We start from the raw sequence: 27,032 nt of genomic DNA, 5'->3' as shown, positions 1-27,032 counted from the left end.
GTTCTTTTACTGACATCAGCAGACATCTAGTTTTCAATTATTAATGTATTCATATCACTTAAAGATAACAAAAATATGCCAGCTGTCTCAAATTAAAAATTATTGTTTAGCGCTTATTTTAAACCTAAATCTAATGTTTAGGTTTTATTAGTAAAAATGCGATTCTTTTAAAAAGTGTAACATTTAGCTACTTTATTTCTAAATAGGCAACGCATGGTATATTTTGCTGTCCTTGAGAATTGAATCAATAAGTTATCTATTCATGTTAAATATATTAATGTGAGAGCTTTATTCCGTTTAAAGAAGTAAATTTCTATTCAAACAGCGAATGTGACTTGTTCTTATTTATAAATAAGCATATGATTAAAAAAAAAGAATTGCCCAAGTACGAGCTTTTCATTCATTTTAAAAACAAAATCGTAAAAGAAAAAATTGAAACAATTGTGAATTATACATATAACATAATGAAACCATTGATGTGGATTATGATTTTGGGATTATCGTTCAGGTAATAAAACACTATAAATAATTGTACCAAATTCATTAAAATTTCGTAATACCGTAATATCGTTTTGGCGACGACACAGTTACTTGATGCGAAGAGGTGATAACAAAAGTGCGATATAAAAATTACGACCTAGAATCGTGTTTATCGCATTTTCGCATCGTAATCAATTGCCTTACTACTGAACAGAACATATTTTATACATATAAAGTATCTCGTTGCATACATATATTTCAAACTATAATAAGATCATTGGGTAAGTATGAAACTCATGTTCTGTTGTCTAAGAGTACAAGTTGTGTAATCTGTCTTTTCTGAGTTACATAGCTGGACTTATAATAATTACAAAAACACATGTCTTCGTCAGAGTATTAGTGCAAGGCACATTTTAACTCTTTTTAAATACTAAATCGAAACTTAGTTACACGAAATTTCCAGTTTCTGACATGAAATTTCAAGTACATAATGTCATTTTTCAACTTACTTATCTCGAAATTTAGCATCTTGCCCGTTATCTGCTTTCATTTACTCTTCAGTGTAAAATGAAAATTGGATACATTTGCATACAATAAAATCAAGTGACCCAAATTGACGTCCATGTATTGTATCAGGCATATCTATAGGGACTAAAGCTAAAGTATACCATGCATCAATGTATGACCTAACGTAGCCTTTATAGAGCTACTCTAGATTTTAAACTGTATCCAGGACAAATACATCTACAAATAAAATATGTTCCTGAAATAGGCGTTCGAACTAAGAAATAAAAACGTCTAGATATGGTCAAACTATTGAAAAGGTCTTTAATCGATCACTACCAGGTTATATTTTGACCTCTTTTAGAGCTGCACGTTGGACCCGCAATTACGTGTTCATGTAGATTATGCCAATAGTTCCTTAGCATGATCTCAAGCTGGGTCAAAAATCTTCCAGACTTGAAGATATTTGAAGAACGAATGCTACCCGAGCAGTTTATAAAAACGTATGAACATCTAGGGGTACCCGAAGGTAACACAAGACAGAAGCCATACATCTTCGTATACTGTGGCAATTAGTATCTCGAAATTTCGAGTTTTATTAATGCGAAACTTCGAGATACATTACACGATATTTTGAGAAAAGTAACTCTAAATTTCAATTTAGTAACTTTGAGATACGTATGTCGAAATTTCGACTTAATAAATGCAAATTTCGAGATAAGTTACTTGATATTTTAAGAAAATTAATAAGATACACATGACACCTATCCTCCATCGTAGATATGTCGTTATTTGACAAGTATTAAAATTTTTATACATCTCATACCTGATTTAATGATAACTATTGTACACACAAGTATGTACAAAAATGAAGAAATTTTTTTCTGTATGCCCTTGCCGCTCCCGCTCCCCCCACCCCCACCCCTCCCTCCCAGTTGGCCGAGGAGTGACCTATACTAATCAAAGATGCAACTACTATTTTGGCAAATGAATAATGTTTTCTAAAATTTTATACCCAGAAACGCACCAAAGGCCATCATTTCACTTCAATATTTCAAATTTCCAGGGGGAAAGCCCCCATCCCCTCCCCTACCGCCAAAGGGGAGTAACGCCTCCATAAGCTCAAAATTTAGATCTAAAAATGCACCTGAGGCCACCATTTCATGCCTGTATTTCAAAACTTTCCAGGGGGAGAACCCCCCGAACCCCTCTCTTTAAAATAAGGGAACTATTCCCAAGAGTAAATGCAACAGAGGCCATCATTTCATAAGTGCATTTAAAAAAAATCCAGTGGGAGACTCTGACACCCTTACATAGGCAGAGGATCCCCTCCAATAATATCGACTATCAGCGCTATGTGGCTCAGCGGTGACGTCTTTATTCTAGATTGGTGCTCCAAATCAAATATTTCTGGATCCGGGCCTGGTCTAGGAGTTTATGTTTGAAGAAAATCCCAGGGGCACCTCCGGGTATTATTTCAGCACGGTCGGACACCTAGGTAAAAGTATCGGTCTTCATTGAAACAAAACATTCGGTCTAGAATGAAAAAGGTCACGTGTTTTAGCAACTGCTCATGCGGCTTGCGATATTAGGTATTTAAGAAAAATATATATATATAGTCAAGGATCATGAAATTTCTAAACAAGTGTTTCGTATGGCGTGTAATGTGTTGCAATATTTTATCTTCTATAATTGTTGTCTATCTTTATATATTTATTCATTGTATTAAAATATTTATTGTAAAACAGAAATATGTTTTCATAATTTTTTGTAATAATGAAAATATTTTATTCTTGTATACTACGGCAGTATCAAAATAAAAGCTCACTTGTCTAGGTTGACCTTCTCGTATCTGCTACCTCGCGCTCGGTTGGTCATCTCTTATTATTGGTGTTATTGGGCGGGCGCTCTTTAACCGTTAGAGGGGGTCTTGACCATGTGGTCGGCCATTCACCAGGTCCATGGATTGACTGTGTCTTATATAAACAGGGTTATTCAACTTATCGGCCATACGATTATTAGTGATCAGTCGAAAGTTGCATTTATTATATGTACGTGTAGGTCCGTACATATTATTATAATTTGTGGATCACTTTGCTACAAACCTCTAACACATGGGTTATGTTGAAACAGACATGTAAATCCCCCCTGTTTTCTTACGTTTCCAGTCTGCCGGTTAGCTCAGTCAATCGCTTGGATGGATTATATTATTATTGTAGCATAGTTTGCTATAACCATTCCCTCGCACCGGTCCGTTTGTTCATATATTACATTGAAACAAATTTTTCAATATTTTAATATTTCTGTGCGTTTGTTTGCTGAAGACTTTCTCGACTTACATCAGATTTTATTTTGATCTTGGTGTTATGTTTCATTTCGTATTTACTTAATCTAGTAAGAATATGTTTGTTGATATATCATCTCATGTCATAGAGATCTCTGAGAGCTTATTTGCCTCGTTTCACATTAGTGCGAAGTACTAGAACCTACAATTTCCTATTAGGTCTGGTATGTTCTGCGTTTATTTTCATATTTTTCTGCACCTTCGCGCTGCTATGTTGCTTCCAGGCATTTTTGCTGGAGCTTTGCCTTTCATATTTTCTCATCATTTTCATATATACCATGCTATATATTTACAATATGCCATAATTTTTTATTTGAAAATTTACAATAATGTCACGGCCTTATCCCATATAATTTTGTTTTGTTTTTGCTATATTACTTGTTACATTCATCTTTGTCTTAGAACCGATGAACTCCCTTATGCAGTCAGACCCGTACTGTAGACAGCCGCCAAAATATAACCTGCTTACTATGGTCACACGTCACCTGTCTTGAAAAAATATATGTTTTCACAAATACCGGCATTTTCAGTCCCCAAGGGAGGTTCTGCAGCCGGTTTGACTGTATGTATATATATATGTATATATATATACCCTAGCACCCACCAATAAATTAAACAAGTGATAATTTAAGTTATTTCAATAGTGATAACATAAATTGACATAAATACAACCCGTGTAAAAGATGAAAGAAAATAAATAACGTTGAGTGCGGCAAGAAAATATTGAGATGCTGCATTTGAATGATAATGATGATAACAGTTGCAACACAGGTAGCAGGGTACACTTAGATGCGAAAATTTTGGGTCTTACATGTAGCGAGTCGCAATATGCACTTCCCCTATGAGCAAAATTAGAGTGGCCATTTTATAAATTGCGTGCATGTTTTGTGCTTTTAATTAATGGCAAGATCAGGATTCTCATACCAGAATAAAGAAAGTTATCAAAACGAAAGGTTTACACCATCCATGAAAAATAGCATGCCAAAATCACCAATTTTGCACCTTTTGAACAGCCTACAATGATCCCACTTCAAGAACAATGCCCAATTTTAAATTATTGCATTTCTCAATTTAATAGTCCTTACTGAACGTCAGGACATAAACGGAATGGGGGCCCATCCAGCTCGTTTTTTCACAAAATAACGAAAATGTTCCTGAGTATCAATCAACAAGCACAGAACCCTTCCGTGATTTTGAATTTTTCCGCGAAAAGGTGTCTCGTTGATCATACAAAGCTACCAGCAGTTAGTTTTCCAACTGACATCAGAATTTTACATGTATCGGCTGTATAAATTTTCTAAAGAATTAATAATCATTATCTCTCACCTTAATTTACAGACATCCAAAATCACGAAGTTCTATTTATAACAAATATTGACAGAGGCCAAAATTCGAAAGTGTACCCTGCTACCACAATACCGTTTTTATATCTTCCAAGCTCTCAGACGTGTTCATTTAGTTCAAGGCAAGCCATGATATGATATGATATGAGCCGTGCCATGAGAAAACCAACATAGTTTTCGCGTAGTCTGGTCAGGATCCATGCTGTTCGCTAACGGTTTCTCTAATTACAACAGGCTTTAAAAGCGAACAGTATGGATCCTGACCAGGCTGCGCGGATGCTAGGGCAAAATATTTTGAGTTGAAATATACACATAGCGAATTCTTACTTCCTTTTTAATGGTTTGGCAATATCTTTGGTATGATGAATCGATATTTATGAACTTTCTTAGAAGTGTAGAAAATATATTTTAAAGGTAAATTAAAAACTCAATAAAATCAAATAATATTACGATGTCATTTTGGACTAAATACTTTTTATTTCCACTTCATTAGCTATACTCTGCCCGCTTTTTGAGAGGTTAATGAGGAGGGTGTTAAATGTAGAGCCTTATATTTACTAGTACGCTGCTTTTGCAAATAAGAATAATTTTTATTTGATAATCTGCGTCGTTATTCTTCGTCGCTAGTATCTTCGTCATTATTCCTTCTCGTTTGGTATTCTTCGTTATTATTCGTCGTCGCTGGTATACTTTGTCATTATTCGTCGTCGCTGGTATTCTTTATCATTATTATCGGGAACCGGTCAGCTCAGTCTTCATAAGACCTATGCTTTAAGTTCGGCAAAAGTCAGTTTTTAATTCTAAAGGGAAGTTGTGAGTCTATATTTAGAATCTATATGTGTTTGATCAGCTGGTATGTCAAAATGTGTGCAAGGGTATAACTGTCTTCTATTATAAAAGGAATGAAATGTCAGGGAATTTATGAGACATAGTGAAAATCTTTTGACTTATTTTGTTTAAATAATGAATATTTAAAAATCTAGTCCAAGAGATCAACATATTTATCACACAGAGCAGACCGTGATGTCGTATAAACCATCAAAAAGTGGTAGAAACGCATGGACTTGGTATGAACATTTTGATAACTTTGTGTACACGTAACTAAGTTTATTCTGCAAAAGATAGGTAGGTAGGTAGGCAGATATTACTTCCTTACAATGAGAGTATAATAAAAGACTTGTTGTCTATCGATATTCTATGGTAATTGTATAATTTATGTCAACTCTGTTTAGTTAAGAGGTATTGTGTACGTTTTATTGCTGACTAAACGTTGTTGTTGTTGTTGTTGTTTTTTTTATATTAGAATAGATTTATTTGCATTGTATATTTGCAACTTTTTAAAATTGGGCTAAGAAGTTATATCATAACATTAATGAAGTTTGTTGAAATTACAACAACATATTTTTCAAAAAGGTTCCAGAAATACCATTATTGCATTTTAAACATTATGATCGGTCATTGCCAGTATATAAGGGTGGTTAAGACTTTTGTGACGTGTATATTTTTGCCTCTGCCGAAAGGTTCAAGTACGAATCATATTATCTTAATAATAATCATATATCTTGTATTATGTAAAAGGTATGTCGTCATAGGGTTTGTAGCCTATATGAAAGTAATGAAGTTTTTTTTGTATTACATGTCAACACAGTAAAAGATGTTTAACAAAAATGAAAATTTTAGCGATCCAATACAGAAAAAGCTGGTGACGAGGTTGGTTGTTTATAATATTCTTTACAGTTTGAAAATAGTACGTATGCTTATATACATGCATATATATTCTATTATTTCAGAGATGTGTGTGCAGACTATTGCCCGCAGAGCAACGCGTGTTCGACGACATGCCAAGTATATAGCAGATACTATAGAGCTTGCGGATTTCTTTGGTTGGATAGATGTTCACGATATAGGTACCATACTCTTAATTTAGTAAATAAACGGAATACGAAATACTTGCTTGGAGATTACAGCTTAATATATATACAGCTTAATATATAAATACAGCTTTATAAATTTTATGTAAAGATTTTTAGAAATGAAACTATGTAAACGTACGTCACAAGATTTTGCTTGCCATAATCATACAATATTGTATGCATAATTATCAAATCTAAATTTAAAAGGATCATTCAATGTCTTTTATATGATATGATAACTGCTTAGTCCCGTTGTAAAAATGTTGAATATCGATACTCACCGTAATCAATGTCCATGACCTTCTAGAATTAAGATTTGTAAATAGTTAATTCACTGGTAGCAATATTTTACAGAGTTCATTATTATACCTGCTATGAGACATGTTACAAGCAAGCGTGTTGTACAGGCTATACAGGAAGTAGTTGTAACACACGTAGGTATTACATGGTTTATAGATTATATGGTTTGATTCTGTATTTCAAACGTCAAATGCGTAATAATTCCAAACAATCTAACCATGCACGTCAAACATAACATGACAGAAATTGTATCGTCTGACGACTAAGATCGTAGCGATTTATCTTCAACAGGAAATGCGTGTTCAATGTTTTTTTTATGCAACATGCTGTAATGTTAATCGTACAGTTGTTTTTAATATTTTGTTTGAGTCAAGAATACCTCATTCCGAAAGCCTAAATGCTTGAGCATGTTGGCTGTTGTCATGTATTATAAACTAGTGTGGCGGCCCGTACTTGTTCTCAGTATTGTAATATTTTTATGTCCTTTTACCTAGGATTTGAAGGCTCTTTCAAACCCACATATCACTGAAGCATTTCCACGAAAAGTTAACTTTCAACGGCATTAGTATTTTTTTGTAAAGTTGAATATAAATGAATTATATGAATTGAATGTAACATATTTTTGTTCTTGTGCTCAGTAATGTGACAGTGCTATTTAAAACGTTATATTCAGGGTGTTTAATAATATTTGTTACCATTCCGCTCTTTTCAATTTCTAAGAATATGGACTGTACTAAAAGAAAGTCACTAAGCGATAGGAGAGTTTTATTTCATACATAACATCAGCAGGTTTACTTAAAATGTTTACCTCAATGTGCCTTGAGAGAAAATGTCAGTTTTACATAATGTGCTCAAGATGACGTCCTCTCTGTCGACAGGTGTTACCATGTCGTCTGTCAGTGAATAACTCTCATAATACAGCTTAACTACTTCCGTTCACTTTTCTTTAGGCAACACCACCTTGAAAATATAACTTGTCTTGATAACTTCGTTTATGACGTTATTTTTTACATTATGTAAAACGTTATTCTGTCTCCTTTAGAATACAATATAACATTACTGTTTATGTGTTACATGTACGTATATATTAGCTTGTAATGGTAACAAATATGAAACAACCTGTACCTTCCCTCTCGTATCCAAAATAGTTTAGAAAATAAAAGATTGAGTTTTTAGCTCACCTTAGCCTAACTCATGTTTAGCTTTTAAATTAGTGACCGCTCAATGTCGTCATGCGTCGTCCATCCTGCGTCTGTCAACATGTTATAAAATATCTTCTTCTTGAAAACCACTGGACAGAATTACATCAAACTTCACAGGAATGATCCATGGATGCCCCCATCCCGCTTTTCAAAATTGTTCAAAAAATCAAAATTTTGAATTCCATGCACAACTATGGTTGCTATGGCAACCAAAATGAATAACTTTAAAACTTTTCTTGTCCAAAACCACATATCACAGGACTTTTATATTTGGTATGTAGCATCATCTAGTAGTCTTCTACCAAGATTGTTCAAATTATCCCCTAAGGTCAAATATGGTCCCGCATTGGGGGTCGCATGGTTTACATATATTTACAAAAGGAAAACTGAAAATCTTCTTGTCCGAAACCACAAGGCGTAGAGCATCAATATTTGGCATGTGATATCTAATGGTCTTCTTAAAAGATTGATCAAATTATACACCTGGGGTAAAAAGGGGCTCCGCCCCAGGGGTCCCAATTTTCAAGTAGCATGTAGCATTGCCTTGAGGTCCTCTACCAAAATTGTTCAAATTATGCCCCCAGGTTGAAAAGAGGCCACACTCAGAGGGTCCCAAGTTTTACATAGACTTAATTAGGAAATAAAACTTAAAAAAAATCTTCTTGTCTGAAACCACAAGACCTAGGCCTTTGACGTTTGATATATAGCATAACGTAGTATTCCTCTACCAAGACTGTTCAAATTTTGCCCCTGAGGTAAAAAGAGGCCCTGCCCTGGGGTCTCAAGTTTTACATGGACCTACATAGGAAATCAAATTTTAATAATCTTCTTGATTGAAAGTTCAAGGCCTTGACTTTTGATATTTGGTATGTAGCATGCCTAGTGGCTCTCTAACAAGACTATTCAGATTATGCCCCTGGGTTGAAAAGAGGCCCCGTCCGAACTGACTTAGTTTTTATGAGTTATAAAGGAAAGAATATTAAAAAAAATATCTGATCTCATTTTCTAGACTGTTTAATTATGATTACCTTTATATCCAAAGTAAAATAGGGGTCATTTGATTATGACTTTGAACTACTGATCTACTTTCTTGTTTCTTAAGATACGACCTTGAAATTTGAATGACATACAGTTTTGCACACTGATCTTAGAACTGACTTTCAGTGACCATGAATGTGACCTACTGATCTACTTTCGTAATATTTTAGCATCAGTTTTACATTTGAAACTTATAGCTCATATTAATCAGGTGAGCGATCCAGGGTCATCATTTTCCTCTTGTTTTCTAAATATAGCGCTCTGTGATGGTTCGACGTCCTGTCCAAACGGCGGCACCTGTCGATATCCTGATTACTGTGTATGTCCAACTGGATTTTCTGCTCCAGGTTGCAACGGTTAGTTTACATTAAATATGCGTGTTTTTTTTTTCAAAATAAGCATTTCTCTGCAGTCCATTGTAACCGCTTATTTAATGTGCTGTTTGACATTCAAGCCTTGAATTTATATCTATTAAAAGATTATCATGCTTTGCTTTATTGTACAGTTGTTTTCTTTAAGGTTTTTGTTGCGTGTGCTTTTAATGTGCCAAAAGACTAGTCCGCCTCAAACAGCAGATGCTTTCCGACAGAAAATAGTTATATCAGCATTACACTATGACCTCCAATCTTTGAAAGAGTTGTTTTAAAAAGTTTCAGTCGGCAATATTTTATCTTTTTTTTTATAAATCAGATAGGCATTTACCACAAAATCTGAACATCGTTTACTTCTATGCACATCGTTTGCAATATTATTATTTTTGCAACTGATATTTTTATCACTATATAATTATGTATACACGTTTTGACATAAATAATTTTAGATATGCTTTACAATTTACGTTTTCAGTATAACTACTTCCCGGCAATAAATGAGCTTTTTGTGTCGATTAGCCGTAAAATCCAGTTTACTCACTCAATATTTTTAAATGAGTAAAGAACTCGATCTAGATTTTATGATATTTCAGAATCATTTGTGAATAATCTATTCAAATAACATTCGGGACTGAGATTTGCTTGCAAATACTACTGTTTGCAGATCAAATTGCCCCTTCAACGTTTTTCAAATCGATAGAGTTGCATGTTTACGTCACAAAAACTGTGAAGCTGAAGCTATTTTTGGAATACTCCTGACAGGTTAAAGGTTAACCCCGCCTAATCCACAATAAATTATTCATTCACCTTGTCGTGAAACTTTTTCTTTATCTTGACGTCACACAAAGCGCGCGCTCTGACTCTATCTTTTAAGTATCGCCGTACTTGCATACATTGTGCAATATGGTGATAATCATTGAATATGTTTTAAAAGTAGAATAGAATATTTCAACTACGTCCAAATGAAAACAGCGTTTTTGTTTGTTATGACAATTATTATCGACGAAATTTCCAACCACGCAAGGTACACAAGGTTTATCATTGAACCTTCAAGCTACGTAACATTTGTAGATCTAATTGTCATATCCACAAAAACTGATTTATTTGATATTCAAACTTTTGCAGTCTTCCGTAGCTTAACTATCGCAAATCTCACTCCATTACGCCTATAGATCTAGTTTTTTTTTGGATGGGGTTTACATATAGGCCCTATATGAATTTATCTACTAGATCTATTTATTTGAAGTCGTTAAAACATTGTTTTAGTTATTTGCATACTGGCAGTTGATAAGCCTTGTCTTCGTTCATGGATAAACACAGTTATAGACTCACATAAGTCAAAATAATTCGATATTTAGTTTGTTTTACATTTGTGACAGTCACTCTAAAAGGACCAAAATAATTTAGGATAAATAACAGTACACCGTCATTTCAAGTTAGCTTGTATATTATGTGTAACATTAATCGTGGTAAGGGGAATTATGATAACTTTTACATAAATTAATGAGGAATTGAATCCCCCTTTTGATTAGTCTAAATAATGAGTCCTCGGGTAGACCGCTTATACAGTTTGATATTTTACGTTGTCTACGTAAAGGGGATATCGATTAGTCAAAAAATAAACGATATTAAACTATTGAGTACAATTATTTGGACTTCATTTTGATACATATACGTTTTATTTGAATTTATCTCATATTCGCAGCCAAATCAGCATTTAAAGCCAAATCTAGTGTGGACAATTTCTTTCGAGTGAAGAAAATAACTTGTAACTGTGTGCTAGGATCGCGTCAAATTAGAATAAGACTCACATATTTTTCGAAAGAAATTGCCGACTTTCTTCAACAAAAGAGGCATGGTCGGTTCCGGGATTCGAACTTATGCCCTTCAATCAATGATGAGCGAATCCAACAACTCGAGTCAGGCACGTTTTATAATTATTGTGAAAACTTAATACGAGATACATTATTTAAAAGAAAATTCTGCAGCATAAGGTACTGAAATTTAGGCAGAAAAAGGCCTGTAATGTAAAAGAGGTTGTCCTTTTTTCACATCCACGCTACCTAAATGTAGTGTGCATTGTGGCAAGACTCATTTAAATTCTAAATGAAGATTAGATCTGATACATCTGTTACAATCCGGTTAAACACCCGCTCCAACAATATTTACGAGTATTTAAATCATCATTTTTCGGTGATACAGCCGATGTAAACAAGTTCATTCAATATTTTTACTCGTATCGGAAAGGCGGACTTACCTGTGTAGACGAGATCCAAAAATAGCTTCAGCATCGCTGCTTTTGTGACGTAAAGGTACAAGTCTGTCGATTTAAGAAAAGACGAAAGGGCAATTTGATCTGCAAAAAGTAGTACTTATAGATTTTTTTATTTCACCCCTCGTTATACAACACACTTTTACTTAAAAGTAATGGGTCCAAATGTAATTTGGTACGGGTTGATTTCGTTTTGGACTGATAATTCCAAATTGCATTGCATTCTCAACACAACACAAGGTCAAAATAATTAGTCTTGTTTATATATTTTCTAGATATAGACGAGTGCTCAGGTACTTCACATGGATGTCAACATTACTGTAGAAACACAGCTGGATCTTACTATTGTACATGTCGAGCTGGATATGTACGGAGCTATGACCTCAAGGCATGTACTGGTACGTACACTGTTAACTGTTTCTACATAATTGAATTGGAAACTTTGCCTCTGACGTCAGCTTAAAACTTGAAAAGTGATTCTTTTAATAGCTTAAATATCTTTTTCTTAACTGTATAAGTGATAGGAAAGTTTTGTTTGATATTTAACATCAGCAGGTTTACTTAATATGTTCAACTCAATGTCCATTGAGGGAAAATGTGCAGTTTTACATAATGTTCTCAAGATGACGTCTTCTCTGAAGATCTGACTGCTTTCGGTCGACATGTATTACCATGTAACCCCTAACAGACCCAGACATTTCAAACCTTTTAACTATTATTTGCAATTGCATCTTGCTCATCTTTGTATTATACATATATATACATATATATAAATTACATTTTCAACATCACGTACCTATGAAATAGCACCCAAAGGTCAAAACAATTAGTCTTGTTTATATAATTTCTAGATATAGACGAGTGTTCAGGAATCTCACATGGATGTCAACAAGACTGTAGAAACACAGCTGGATCTTACTATTGTACATGTCGGGCTGGATATCTACCAAACTCCGACCTCAAGACATGTACTGGTACGTACACTGTACACTGTTTCTTCATAATTGAATTGGAAACATCGCTTCTGATGTTAATTGTAACAACGTGAAAAGTTAACTTTTCAATCGATTAAACATCTTTTTTTAACCTTCATAAGCGACAGGAGAGTTTTATTTGATACAAAACTTCAGCAGGTTGACTTAAAGTGTTCACCTCAATGTCCATTGAAACAAAATGTTCAGTTTTGCATGATGTGCTCAAGATGATGTCCTCTCTGAAGACCTGACTGCTTTCGATCGACCGGTGTTACCATGTTGTCTGTCAATAACTGACCTAGAATTTTCAAACCTTTTAACTATTCTGTGCAATTGCATCCTGCTCATCTTTGCATTGATCTAAAGACTGTGACCGGTAAATAACTCTCATAGTGCAGCTTTACTAGTTCTGTTCACTTTTCTTTAGGTTACACCACCTTGAAAATATGACTTGTCTTGATGACGTTGTTTATGACGATACTTTTTTTTACATTATGTAAACGTTTATTCTGTCTCTTTTAGAATACAATATAACATGACTGCGTTATGTGTTACATGTATGTGTATTTTAGCTTGTTATGGTAACAAATATGAAATACCGGTATCTTCCCTGTCATAACTTAAAAAGTTTAGAAAATAAAAGATTGAGCTTTTTTCTAAATATAGCTCTCTGTGATGGTTCGACGCCCTTTCTAAACGGCGGCACCTGTCGATCTCCTGATTACAGTGTATGTCCAACTGGATTTTCTGACCCCGATGCAATGAAAAGTTTACATTAAATATTCGTTTTGTCAAAATAAACAGTTACATGCATTTCATTGTAACCGCTTATATAATGTGCCATTTGACATTCAAGCCTTGAATTTATAACGTTTAAAAGAGTATCCTCCTTTGATTTATTGTATTGTTGTTTCCTTTAAGGTTTTTTTGTGTGTGCTCTTAACGTGCCACAAGAATAGTCCGCCTCAAACAGCAAATGCTTCCGACAGGAAATAGTTATATCAGCAAATCGTCCAATCTTTGAAAGAATTGTTTTAAAAAGTTTCAGTCGGCAACATTTCATCTTTTTTTATGAATCAGATAGGCATTTACCACAAAATCTGAACGTCTTTTGCAATATTATTATTTTTGTAACTGATATTTTTATCACTGTATATGTATATACGCTTTGACACATGTTTTACAATTTACGTTTTCAATATAACTTCTTCCCGGCGATATTTGACCCTTTTGTGTCGATTCGCCGTAAAATCCCAGTTTACTCACTCACTACTTTTAAATGAGTAAAGAAACTGATCTAGATTTTATGATATTTCAGAATCATTCGTGAATAATCTATTCAAATAACACTCGTGATCGCAAATACATATAGAATTTTTGTTTTTATTTCACCCCTCGTTATACAACACACTTTTACTAAAAAGTAATGGGTCGAAATGCAATTTTGTACGGGTCCATTTTGTTTTGGACTGATATTTCCAAATTACATTGCATTTTAAACATCGCGTACCTATAAAATAGCACCCAAAGGTCAAAATAATTAGTCTTGTTAATATAATTTTTAGATATAGACGAGTGTTCAGGTACTTCACATGGATGTCAACATGACTGTAGAAACACACCTGGATCTTACTATTGTACATGTCGAGCCGGATATCTACCAAACTCCGACCTCAAGACATGTACTGGTACGTACACTGTACACTGTTTCTACATAATTGAATTGGAAACATCGCTTCTGATGTTAATTATAACAACGTGAAAAGTGAATGTAATTGATTTTATACCAGATGTATCAGTTTCATTAATCATATATCAGATATAAATAGCGACAACGGCAGTAAGTCACATGCCAACAGTAACAACAAACATATGCCATATATCAAGAGTAACAACAGCATATGCCATATATACTATAGGATAACAGTTATCAACAGTAACAAGAACCATATATTAGATGTCAAAAATAAAAACAACCATAAGTCACATATCAACAGTAATACTATATATAACGATCCAGTGTCTCAATGTCTCGAGTTTTATCTAAGTTCATGAAATTCTGAAGTTTCCTACTTTTGTTCACCACTTGTCAGCTAAGGATAGTTAAAGACTTATTTTAGTATTGTTCTGACTCACAGAATTGGTCTCTACAATTATATCTTAAGATGGTTGTATTTGAATAGAATCTGCCAACAATTACGGATTGAATCTCTAGATCAAACGTATTACTGAGTTTGTGTATTGAATGTCGTGATAATTAGAATAGGTTGCACTGTTAGCATGGTTAATAAAGTTCTGTTTAAGTTAATATCGCCTCCGTTATAACTTATCAATTTAACTAAATCTATCCATAACTTATGTTTGCCACCAGCCGGGACCAGTCGAACTCGTGTAGTATCTGTTATAGAGCCAACAGGCCACCGCCCGACTAAGGGGTTCGTTACATATAGTATAACTATATATTAGATATGTTATATGTTATTATATCAACTGTAACAAGAGCTCGTTGAACACGAAATGCCCCCTTGATGCATTCAGTAACTGCACAAGCAAAAGAAATTATTTGCTCACTGTAAACAAAAGTTGTACTGTTCTTGTTCAATGTGACCTTACTTTTGACCTATTGACCTCAAAATCAGGGTCATCAGCTAGTCATGATCAACCTCCCTATTAAGTTTTGTGATCCTAGGCCCAAGCATTCTCAAGATATCGTCCTAAAAGGGATTAAATGTTCCGGGTCAATGAGACCTTGACCTTTGGCCTACTGATCTCAAAATCTATAGGGGTCATCTACTGATCATAACCAACCTCTCTGTCAAGTTTCATGATTCTAGGCCCAAGCGTTCTTAAGAAATTTTCTGCACTTAAGAAATAGTCTGCAAACGGTTTAAATGTTCCCAGTCACTGTAACCTTGACCTTTGACGTACTGACCTAAAAATAAATAGGGGTCATCTGCTGGTCATGGTAAACCTCTGTATCATCTGTTATGACCCTTGGCCCAAGCCTTCTCAAGTTATCGTCCAGAATCTGTTTAACTGTTCCTGGTACCTCAAAATCATAGGGTTTTTCTGCTGGTCATGACCATCTCCCTATTGATATTCCTGATCCTAGGCCAAAGCGTTCTTAAATTATTGCCCGGAAATCGTTTTACTGTTCCTGGTCACAGTGACATTGTCCTTTGACCTACTGATCTAAAAATCAATAGGGGTCATCTGCTGGTGATGACCAACCTCTCTATTAACTTTCACGATCCTATACCCAAGCAATCTTGAGTTATCATCCGGAAATCGTTTAACTGTTAAGGGTTACTGTGACCTTAATCTTTGACATACTTACCTCAAAATGAATAAGGTTTATCGCCTGATAATGCCCAGCCTCCCTATAAACTTTAATGATCTTAGGCCCAAACAATCTTGAGCTGTCATCCGGAAACCGTTTAACTGTTCAGGGTCACTGCGACCTTGACCTTTCATATTAAGATCTCAAAATCAATACGGGTCATCTGCTGGTAATGACCAACCTTCCTATCAACATTAAGGATCCTATGCCCAAGCGTTCTTGAGTTATCATCCGGAAAAGGATTGGTCTACCTTCCGGCCGACCGACAGACCGACCGACCAACATCTGCAAAACAATATACCCCTCCTTATTAGAAGAGGGCATAACAATAAAAATGCATTACATATATAAACAGTGGAAACAATCATGTCATATATAAACAATAGCAGATGTCAACAGTAACAACATCCAATTATAAGATATAAAATGTAACGACAACCAATTATCATATCATTATCATTATCATACCGATCAACAGAAGACAAAATTCAGATATCACAATAACAACAGTCGTATAACAGCTATCACCAGTTTCGTCTAACCACCTTTGATTGTAACACTCTTAACTTCATGGTAATTTTTGAATCCCTAAGTCACTGCAAATCTACCAGAAGCATGGCCTTTTCAGAGAAGACGACCAAAGTATAGAAGCAGGCCACATCACCAAATGAATTTTCCTCTCCAGAATGCGTTATATGTGAATAATAATGTTCGAAGTAAAAAATCACATGAATAAATTTTGCATTACATAGATATTCTCAAATAACCAAGTATACGCCATAAACGTAAGCTCGACAATACAAAGAATATGAGTATCTATTCCATACACCCACACTTTAAACAGATTGATTTAATCATCACTGACATCATAGGACACAGAAGACAAGGTCTATAACTTTTGTACCTTTAGTTTTCAGGATAACTGTTAATGCATCATATCATCATCACATTATATTACACATTGTCTATAACTCAGGCACGAATAATATATTGATGATGTTAACTTCAGATGTATTTTCACCCTTTTTCCCATGTTACTAAATGTATTTAACTGATACCAAACTCACCCACATCAATTTACAAAAGGTCAGTAATTGTTTACAAGTATTCCATGAGTCTTTCCCTCTTTTTACTAAGAATTTTATTTGATTATTTGAAATATTCTGATGTACTGAAAGACGTTTTTTTTGAGACGCAAAGTATCGGGTTTCAGTGTAGAATAATCAAGAGCTAGCATATCCCTTCAAGATAAACTCTATGCGTTATTGATTAAAGATTTCATTATATAACTTTGCGTTGTTGCTTGTTGGACAATCAGTATTTTCTTTTGCAGATATTCAGCCACCAGTGCTGACTGGATGCAGTGAAGATGTCCACATAAATGCTACAGGCCATACTGTACAATACAATTGGACCGAACCAATATTTACAGACCCTATGGGTTCTGTTTTAGAAATTGTCTCTAACTACCCAAGTCCAGAATTTACCTTTCCTTGGGGAGATTACACTGTACAATATGTAGCAACAAAGACGTCTAATGGATTACGGACTGAATGCTCATTCCAGGTCAAAGTGAGGCGTAAGTATGTTGATGGGTAGAAACATCTTAAAAATGAAATTTTTTAACAACTAAAACACGTGTACATCTGAATGATTCTTTCTTAGTAAATGTTTTGCAGTATACGCACGGATTACAGTATATTCCGATGTACGACATGTGCATATATTTTTGTTTTGTCAATAGCTACACCATGTGAGGAGCTCAATGTCCCTGTTAATGGAGCACGGTTATGTAACGGCTGGAAGACAGATTATGGCAGGTTCTGTATGATCATGTGTCAGCAAAACTACACAATTGGTCCCGCTCAGAGTTATTACACATGGCACGTGTGTGGCGCCTCTGGTAACTGGATAGCCGCAAGTCCAGTACCTGACTGTTCAGGTAATTGAATACTTTATTGATATTGCAAGGAGATCAAAAAGGCTGTATAAGTGCTCAACTGGCTCATTTTCAGTAAGTTATTTCAAAAATACAATTGATACATTTTTTTTGTGAATGGAAATCTTGCTACAAATATCGTAATCTAGCAACAAAATCTCTGCTTATTATATTTACTATCAGATGTCAAACTTCATGAATGTAACACATGACTTTGCTTAACTATTTGTCTCTTTGTTGAATTTTAAAAAGAAATATTCGTCTGTATGTATATGTAAGCGTATAAAAAATATTCTCAGTAAGGTTGTGTTCAACAATTTATGAAATGTATTTTCTAAAATCTTTGAAATTTTTTCATCTATTTATAAAATATAACAATCTGTACATTTCTGAGAGGGCTTTTTAACACAATGAAAAAAAACCTGATAAATTATAGTCCTTATATTTACAAAAAGATATTGGTCACTCAAGGGAACAAACGTCTAATTCATCATTAATTGTTTTACCAAGGGCAAACATCTAGGGTTGATGCACTCTATCTAAAACAATGTTGTTACTTAAAAAGTTTTCCTTGCCTGAGGGAAACGTATCACAGAATTTAGAAACTTGTCTTCAAATCAATTGTATGCTTTTATATTTGAAATGGAGAAAAGGATAGTGTCTCCCGTTAATACTTATACAATATAGTGATAAAATTTAAATGAACAATTGTCTCTAAACTTTGTGACACAGTTATGAAGTTATAACTCCAGGCAAAGGGAGAATTTAATAAACAATCTCTTAAACCATATCTAAATTATTGCTATTTATCTATTTATAGTTCCGGTGGCGTATGAGTACGAAGAAGAATATTATCATCCGGGATATGCTGGTTATGTATATTCGTCTTCATGTGAGGACGATGCTACCAGAAACACATTACAGACACTGTACATAGATTATCTGAAAGAAGCGGAGGGATTTTCGTCGTTTTGCTCAACCTATGAAAGCGAATGTACAAAAGAAAATGTTGATGTCAAGTGTTGAAGTAATACGAAATCCATCTACAAACATGTTAAGAAAAGAAATGTTGCTCCAGCAGAATTCATTTTCAGACTGCACATTAAACGTAATTTAATTTATACGTTGTCCTTCGCATACATTTATGGAAAGCTTAACGTTTTAGGATGGGACACCAGTGGGTTGATTAATTACCTAGTTTGAGATTAAAGTTTAAAAGAATCTGGATTTATTAATAATCAAAATGCCTCAGCTAATGTTGCTGATTAATCATCGTTACATGCATCTATACGTGACAATGGGGTCTATGTATGTAAAGGTATGCTAGAATTTAGAATTGGACTTTTTCTAAAACGACGATCCTGCTATTGCTTTTATTTCTTCATATTATGACAGATTGTGTATGTGATTTTAAAATCTCGGTCAAGTATGGTTATAGGCAATCGAATCAGCCGGTTCAAATGTACACACTACCACATTCATTGTGTATCAAATTGTAATCATATGTTCATATGTCTATTCTACATTTTAAAAGAATCAAGTTTTAGTTTGATTATGTACCATGTTAGAGTCATTAGCCCTGAATTAACATGCCACATTTCGTTATGTTTACACTTTAACACCAGCTCGTAATCAACCTAAATGAACTTTGAAAATTTGTACCCGAATTATCTCAAGTAAGTTTGATTCTATGCCATTGAAAAGTTTTGTAGGTCTCTAACACTAACGCTATAACGCTTTCAATTCTTCATCAATCATAGTTTAATTCGAATGTTTCTCATTGCAGAGTTGGTGCAGCCGTTCTGCGCCTGCGCGGAATTATTATCCATTGGAGCACACGGCAAAATTACTCATTTTTTTGCATGTCCGCACGCATTTAGAGTATCAAATGCATAATATACTGACTAGAGGTTAGGGTTAGTATCACCATGGTTACAAAATATATACATTTAAGATATTTTCTTTCAAATTTAGTTAATCCGGTATATACCGGAGTCTGTAATGTATCACAGGTGCACCAACTCTGTATTTAGTCACAGCCGTTTAATTCACACAGAATGTGAATTTCCATAAAAATTGATACAGTTATTACATGATAAACCCCAGCTCTAAAACGTCTTTATATATATTCTACATTGTAATCTTGATACATTTCAAGATTACATCTGTAGATGTTATATAAAAACATTGACTTAACAGTTATTACATGATAAACCCCAGCTTAAAAACATCTTTATATATATATTCTACATTGTAATCTTGATATATTTCAAGATTACATCTGTAGATGTTATATAAAGACATTGACTTGACAGTTGTACATTCCACTTTGCAGTTCGAAAAAAAGTTACAGCTGTGCTAAACAAAGGAGCAAAGAGTTACAGCTATAAAAGTCAAAATATTTACAGCAGAAAATATGTCGCTGTTGAAATGTTACAGGTTTTGAAAAATGGTGCATTATTTTAGTGAACGAAAGTTAAAAATGTTTCTTCTTTTGAATAGACCACAGTTACTACAAAACATACTAGATTAATGATTTAAATATGAATATGATTACAGTTTAGCAATTGTAATAATCAAGCACAAGAAAATGGAAACTAGACAAGAGATCCTAAAAATCCCTTCGTCATGAAAATACATTACGATCATGTAGTTATTACCAACTTAAGATGTGTTTGTAATTACGTAATGCCTCCTTCGTTAAAATTTCAAATATTAAGTTGTGATGTCTCTCTGAAACGAATTCCGCTAAAATACGTGAAAGATAATACGCGACAATACTCAAACTTTAATTCATACTGTTGTGGTTGTCAGATATTGGAGTTTTATAGCTGTAACTTTTGCCTGTATTTTAAAAACTGTATTTTTGAGACCCGAATGGTCTCGACTTTTGCACTTGTTATTTTAAAATACATGTCTCTAACGGGCGTTTACTACGGTAAGCAGATCCTTATTTCATTACTTGTCCGCTATAAATACATACATGCACTAATATTTATCTGGTTAAGCTAACCTCGCACCGAAATTGCAAGAGTTATCTGTTTGCAATGATTCGAGGACTGTCTCTATTTCATTACTAATATCCTTTAATTTATGATTTTGGAGGGCGCATTTAAGGTTAGCTCACGGAGTCGTGAGTTCGATCCCCGAGCATATGTTTTCCGTGACGATTTGATAAAAGGCATAGTATTTTGAATAATTTGTCCTCACCTATGATTCATTTGGAGAAGTTGGTAGTTACTTGCGGAGAATAGGTTTGTACTGGTACAGAATTCAGGAACACTGGTTAGAATAATTGCCTGTCGTTGCACAACTGAAGTACTGTTAAAATGGCGTTAAACTCAAAACAAACAAATATAACACATTGATAAAATGAGTAGCGCAATAAACTATCCAAAAGTTAGTGTTACTTTGACTGTATAGAAAAGGAAGATGTACACAGTTACATAATAAGAACACAAAATGTAAAGAAAAGTTATGTATCTTAACATAATTTTTGTCCGCCAGCTGTACCTGGGCGGTGCCCCACTGTGTTGTTTTTTCTGCTTATTTGTTGCTTGTTTGTAGTTTTTGTAAATATATAGTCGGATATAAAAGATATATTCAGTTTACAAAATAAAACAGTAATACATATAATACAGTATTGAATTTCAAAGTTTTATGTGAAAAAAATATCCCCTTAATCTGTATTTACTGACATTCAAGCCTCTTTCCATCAACCCCTTGATATATAACATCTGTCAGCAGCCTTGAACTACCCTTGTCTAAGTTTTACTGAGTCGGACTGGGCGATTCAATAATGTTTGATGACAAGGCTTAAATATATTTTCTATTTAAATTGAGTTTCAGGAATCATTCAAGTATTTTTCATTAGGAACTTTAGTATCATCTCACCACTGTATATGTTTTACTTATCTTTTCTGGTTGTTACACCATATTACGGAAGAGTATACTGACCCCCAATGTACTTTCATAGTGGATAAATTGTCCAGTACTTAAATATTATATTTATGTATTTCTAAACATTTTGAGAGTTTATATATATTATTTTCATTTTATGTTTATATTTCTGTGTAGTTATATTTTTTTTTTTTTACAAAACTGTCAGTTATTTTAGAGAAAAGATTCTCATAACACGTTTGATTTTATGAGAATATAATTATTGCAGGATAAATTTCGAAGTATGTTCTAAAATATAAATTATCTAAAATGAATTTTCGACAGTTTATTTATGTCTTAGTGAAAGTGCGCCTTTCAAAAGAAATTTTTATCCTAATTAGATATAAAAGAAATAGGTGAAAGATACTTAAACTCTAAACGTACTCCACCTATTTCTTTTAATTTATTTATAAAAATGAATCGAATGGTCGTAGAAATATAAGAATGCATGTATGAAAAGATATTTGAGCTGTTGTTGCAGTATATTAATTTTCTTGAATTTATAAATGCATCTATGAAAGTAAAATAAACATTTTAGGATATATATTGCATTCAATGTCATGTACTTAACATCCTTATATGGCTTGTTGTTTGCTTGAAGCATGGGAACATTCAATTTCTAATCACAGGGTCTATGAGTAATAGACCGCGCACAGGCCATGAAAAAGTGACGTCGATATTATATAAATAATAAAGAGGTATATATTAAGTGGTAACTTTTCAATGACGCCCAGTATATATTGAACAAAACTTCTAACTAGACTCCACACAATATTAGCTGTATGAACTGTTTAATTAATTGATAAATTATTTAAATTTGATACATAAGAATTTAATAGTTTTGTTACGGGTTTTACCGTCAGGTTTTCATAACTTTCATCTAAGTTTTAGTATAATATTTTTTTTCTTCAACGATACCAAAATACATAGAGATGCTGCTTAATAGTGTCGCTCTATAACGTTTCAATAAAAGGTTTTGAGAAACGCCTACTTTTACATGTGTGTAGTAGGACAATGGAGTAGAAAAAAATGAGAGATCTTTCTCGAAGTTTTAATAATTAAACAATTCTGGAAACTTAAACATTGGGTCACTTTTCTATTTCTTTTATTATTTTACCTCACATATGATTGTCTTGTGTCCGTCTGATTATCTACAGCCGGTTACCATTATCTCTAGAGGACATAATTGTGGTCCATTCTTAATGACACTTGGTCAGAACGTGCAAGTAATTGATACTTGATCACCATAAATGACGACATTAGGGCACAAATCATAGATAAACATCCATTACTACTAGGGATAAAAATTTCCTCACTTACATAAAACCGGAACAGTATGTGTGCCTTGATAATTGCATGAAAAATAAAGATATTGGGTCATCTATGGTTAAACACTATGTCAGAAGGTCAACTCATATTAACATACGCGAGGTTACGTTCACTTTTTAATTTAGATGGAACTTTGGCAGAATGTAAGTTTCCTTACATCTCGGACAAGTTGTAAATGTGGGTCATTGTAGTCAGGAATAAGTTATTTTATCAAATTATAAAAAAACTTATTAAATACTCTAGATGCCACATTTTCAAAATGAAACTTGGAATTTTTCATATATGCAAATGCAAACTCTGTTACCCGGAATAAGGTAAATAGCTAATGTAAAATCGTAGGAAAAACGTTGTTAACATAAATAGAGACTACATTGTCTACCTCATCTGAATGAAAGCTAATCAATATATTTGTTTTGTATAACGTAGCACAAGTTCGGAATTGGTTATTCCAGAGTTCAAAACAACTAAGTCGCTGTGTCACACACACACACACACACACACACACACACTAACGCATATATATATATTTCTTGCATACACGACTGCCGGCAAAAACACATCTGGCTCCCCCATTGCCAGATGACGCTTGTGCTGTAAATGATATTTTTATGCAATATGCGTATCTCAGATCATATATTTGGATTCCTAATAAATTATTTAAAACAAAGAAGACATATAACGTTATGCTACAAATGACAAAATGAAACCTGAACGTTTGTTGTGCGTCATTGAAAAGTCAAGATGAAGAGCCTTTTTATCGCCAAAGCAATTACCCTTGAACAGGATATTCCCATATGCGTCTTCAGCTAGTGATAGATTAATATGATATAGCATACAGTAATTAAAATATTTTGACATTTTTCGATAGTTTGCTGTTCTATTCTTGTAAACGCTGATTTCGCATCAGAACCTGATCAGAAAAAACAAAACGAAAAAAAAACAAACAAAAAAAAAAAAAAAAAAAAACAACAACAGAACTTAGACTGATTTTGTTGATACTCAGATTTAAATTTGAGTATTATTTAGAGCAAACGTTGATCTAATATCCTAATCTAAATAAAGTAGGATTGTGGCAAAGATTTTTGCAGTAAGTGTATAATTATGTACAAAATAAATGAAACGTACCTGTAATTGCATTATCCAGAATTATGTGGTAAATCAATATTTAGATAAAAGCAGATAGTCAAATATTTATTTCCTGTGCAATATATTTTCTTACAAAATATTGTTCAGTTTAATTGTAATTTAATTCTGTTTAGATATCAAACAAAAACAGCAGACTAACTAATGTTTATCCGCAATATCAAAACAAATGGGATCTGCAAATCTGCATGGCACGTCATAAACACACTTTAGAAGCTGTTTTCCGAAAATAAGAAAATAATAGTACACAATGCAGAACGGGAAAATACAAACATTTTCTAAGGGAATTTATTTATTTATTTTGTTCGGTTTAACGACTTTATCTCACTCTGTCCCTCTGGTCAGATCGATCTATGTCTGTACTAGCAGAGGATGATTTTCTCGCTCTGTGTGGCTGCGTTTGCTATATGTTAAGCGCCTTTGAACGTGTTTATCATGAAAATAGCTAAATATAAATCTGGTATAATAAATAAATAAGTAATAAATAAACAAGAAGTTTTTTTCCATATATCAGAATGGCAGTCTGGCTTTCTTATAGCAATCTGATGAACATAGATATACCCAAGGTTGAAAGCTAACACTGCGGTATCATCACGAGGAAATGGATGCCAAATGTTTAACGAAATTGAACTGCAGAAACTAATTTGTAAATGTGAACATGCCAAGAATGTTTTCTCTGTGTATATCATAACTTCTGAATAGCGAACAGTGCAGATCATGATCAGACTCCATGGATGTGCAGGCTTATCATGATCTACACTGTTCGCACTGGCAGAATCAATCGTGCCCAGCATGGTAACGGCTAAGATGTAGGACACGATAAGTACAACAAACGTGTCATGGACAACGAGTTCTTACACTTTACATTAAAGCTTTGAAGGACTTTTTAAGTTGGAATTACACGTTTTGATTAGAGGGCAGTAAATTTGGTCATGGTGGTTATTAGCCATTCATGGGCATTTAAATTGCGATACGAAACAAATATATTTGTAATGTGTGCTCCATACGAAGAAAACTGTCTCCAGACATATCTTAGAACATTATCCCCATGCCAAATGAAATAGAACGCAATTTTCCTGACATTAAGGAAATAGACTTCTCAAAGAATGAGCTAACATTGCTTAGGGCCAAATCATTAGTTTTTGTCCAATACGTGATACGAATTTACATGAACAGCAACATGTGTTCAATGAACTGAAAATGTTGGTAGTGCTTGATTTACCAAGAAAATCCCTGAGGCGATTTTAACCAAATATTTGCAAAAAGTCTAAGCAATCTGGGAAAATTGAATCTTTCGGCAAACAAGACACATAGTGCCTAGGTCATTGGACGTATTCAGAAACGAAGAAGAGTTGGATATAACGTGCTACAAGATTCATTTACATGACAGCGGGCCTTTTAAAGGATCTTGGATCTTAAAATTGTTTTCGATAAGCTGTCAAATAAAAAATAACACTTTTTGTCCAACAATATATATTAATCATTAGTAAACCTGAATGGCATTGATTTTGTAAGTGTTTAGGTATTTTTCACAGACTAATATAATATGAGCCGCGCCATGAGAAAACCAACATAGTGGGTTTGCGACCAGCATGGATCCAGACCAGCCTGCGCATCCGCGCAGTCTGGTCAGGATCCATGCTGTTCGCTAACAGTTTCTCTAATTCCAATAGGCTTTAAAAGCGAACAGCATGGATCCTGACCAGACTGCGCGGATGCGCAGGCTGGTCTGGATCCATGCTGGTCGCCAACCCACTATGTTGGTTTTCTCATGGCACGGCTCATATATATGATAATTTTATTCACTTATCCTTTAATAATATGATTATTTTATTGACACCCGTTTTAAGATATACATAAATTGAACCGGCGATTTGCTTATAAAATTTGAGTTTTGTTTTGTCGTTTTTAACTATTTCTATTTAAAGATTTCATAGAAGAATCTGTCATCAAATATATGCATTACTTAACAAATAATCAAGGCCTTCGAGTGGTTTATCGTCTGATTTACCACGGTTCAGAGTTCAGACGAGTAGGAATTTAACCACGAGGGCGTTAGCCCAAGTGGTTAAATACAGAAGCATTTGAACGATGAACCGTGGTAAATAAGACGATAAATCACAAGTAGGCCTTGATTGTTTTCATTCTGACATGCTCATTCAAATATTTCAATAAATATTGTGCTGGACTTCATTTACTCGGCGAGGAGTAATGTATCGGACGTCATGCGGCAATTTGACGTCATAATTGACGTCATAATGCTCCCTTACCGGTCCGCGCGTCAACCGTTGTTTATCGCAGAATATCCTTCTTTGTTTAACAAGAAACCAAACCTAGTAATGTTAGAATATATCATATTTTACCTTAGTTGTACCCACTTACAATTATTTTCCACTACGTTATTTAGTTTAAGCAAAGGAAATTCTACTGAGATGTGAATGTACCTCTGTATCAGTTAATATGTGTTCTAAATGATGACATTCCATTGACTGTGGGTCGATCATTGTTTCACAGATAACAGACGACTATTTTCCGTACGTTATCCAATGTCTTGAAATGGATAGCATAACAGATGGACTGTCTAAAAACCACGTGTTGCAT

At 34.0% G+C, this 27,032-nt stretch overlaps 1 protein-coding gene across 2 annotated transcripts; it reads left to right on the top strand.

Moving 5' to 3' along the window:
* Positions 1-220: 220 nt before the first annotated feature.
* LOC123553099 (fibrillin-1-like) lies at positions 221-22,503 on the top strand. Of its 2 annotated transcripts, XM_053525115.1 has the most exons (10): positions 222-508; positions 6,462-6,578; positions 6,939-7,018; positions 9,382-9,480; positions 12,043-12,165; positions 12,619-12,741; positions 14,307-14,429; positions 17,415-17,660; positions 17,826-18,023; positions 18,841-22,503. In XM_053525115.1, the coding sequence occupies exons 1-10, from the start codon at positions 360-362 to the stop codon at positions 19,044-19,046; spliced, it is 1,464 nt and encodes a 487-aa protein (XP_053381090.1). In that variant the 5' UTR covers positions 222-359; the 3' UTR covers positions 19,047-22,503. The 2 variants fall into 2 exon arrangements, with proteins under 2 accessions (XP_053381091.1, XP_053381090.1); XM_053525116.1 differs by lacking the exon at positions 14,307-14,429 and having other exon boundaries at positions 221-508.
* Positions 22,504-27,032: the final 4,529 nt, after the last annotated feature.

The sequence above is a fragment of the Mercenaria mercenaria genome, chromosome 15 (genome assembly GCF_021730395.1).
Source record: "Mercenaria mercenaria strain notata chromosome 15, MADL_Memer_1, whole genome shotgun sequence".
NCBI lineage: Eukaryota > Metazoa > Mollusca > Bivalvia > Venerida > Veneridae > Mercenaria > Mercenaria mercenaria.
This window is presented reverse-complemented; position numbering and strand designations above follow the sequence as displayed.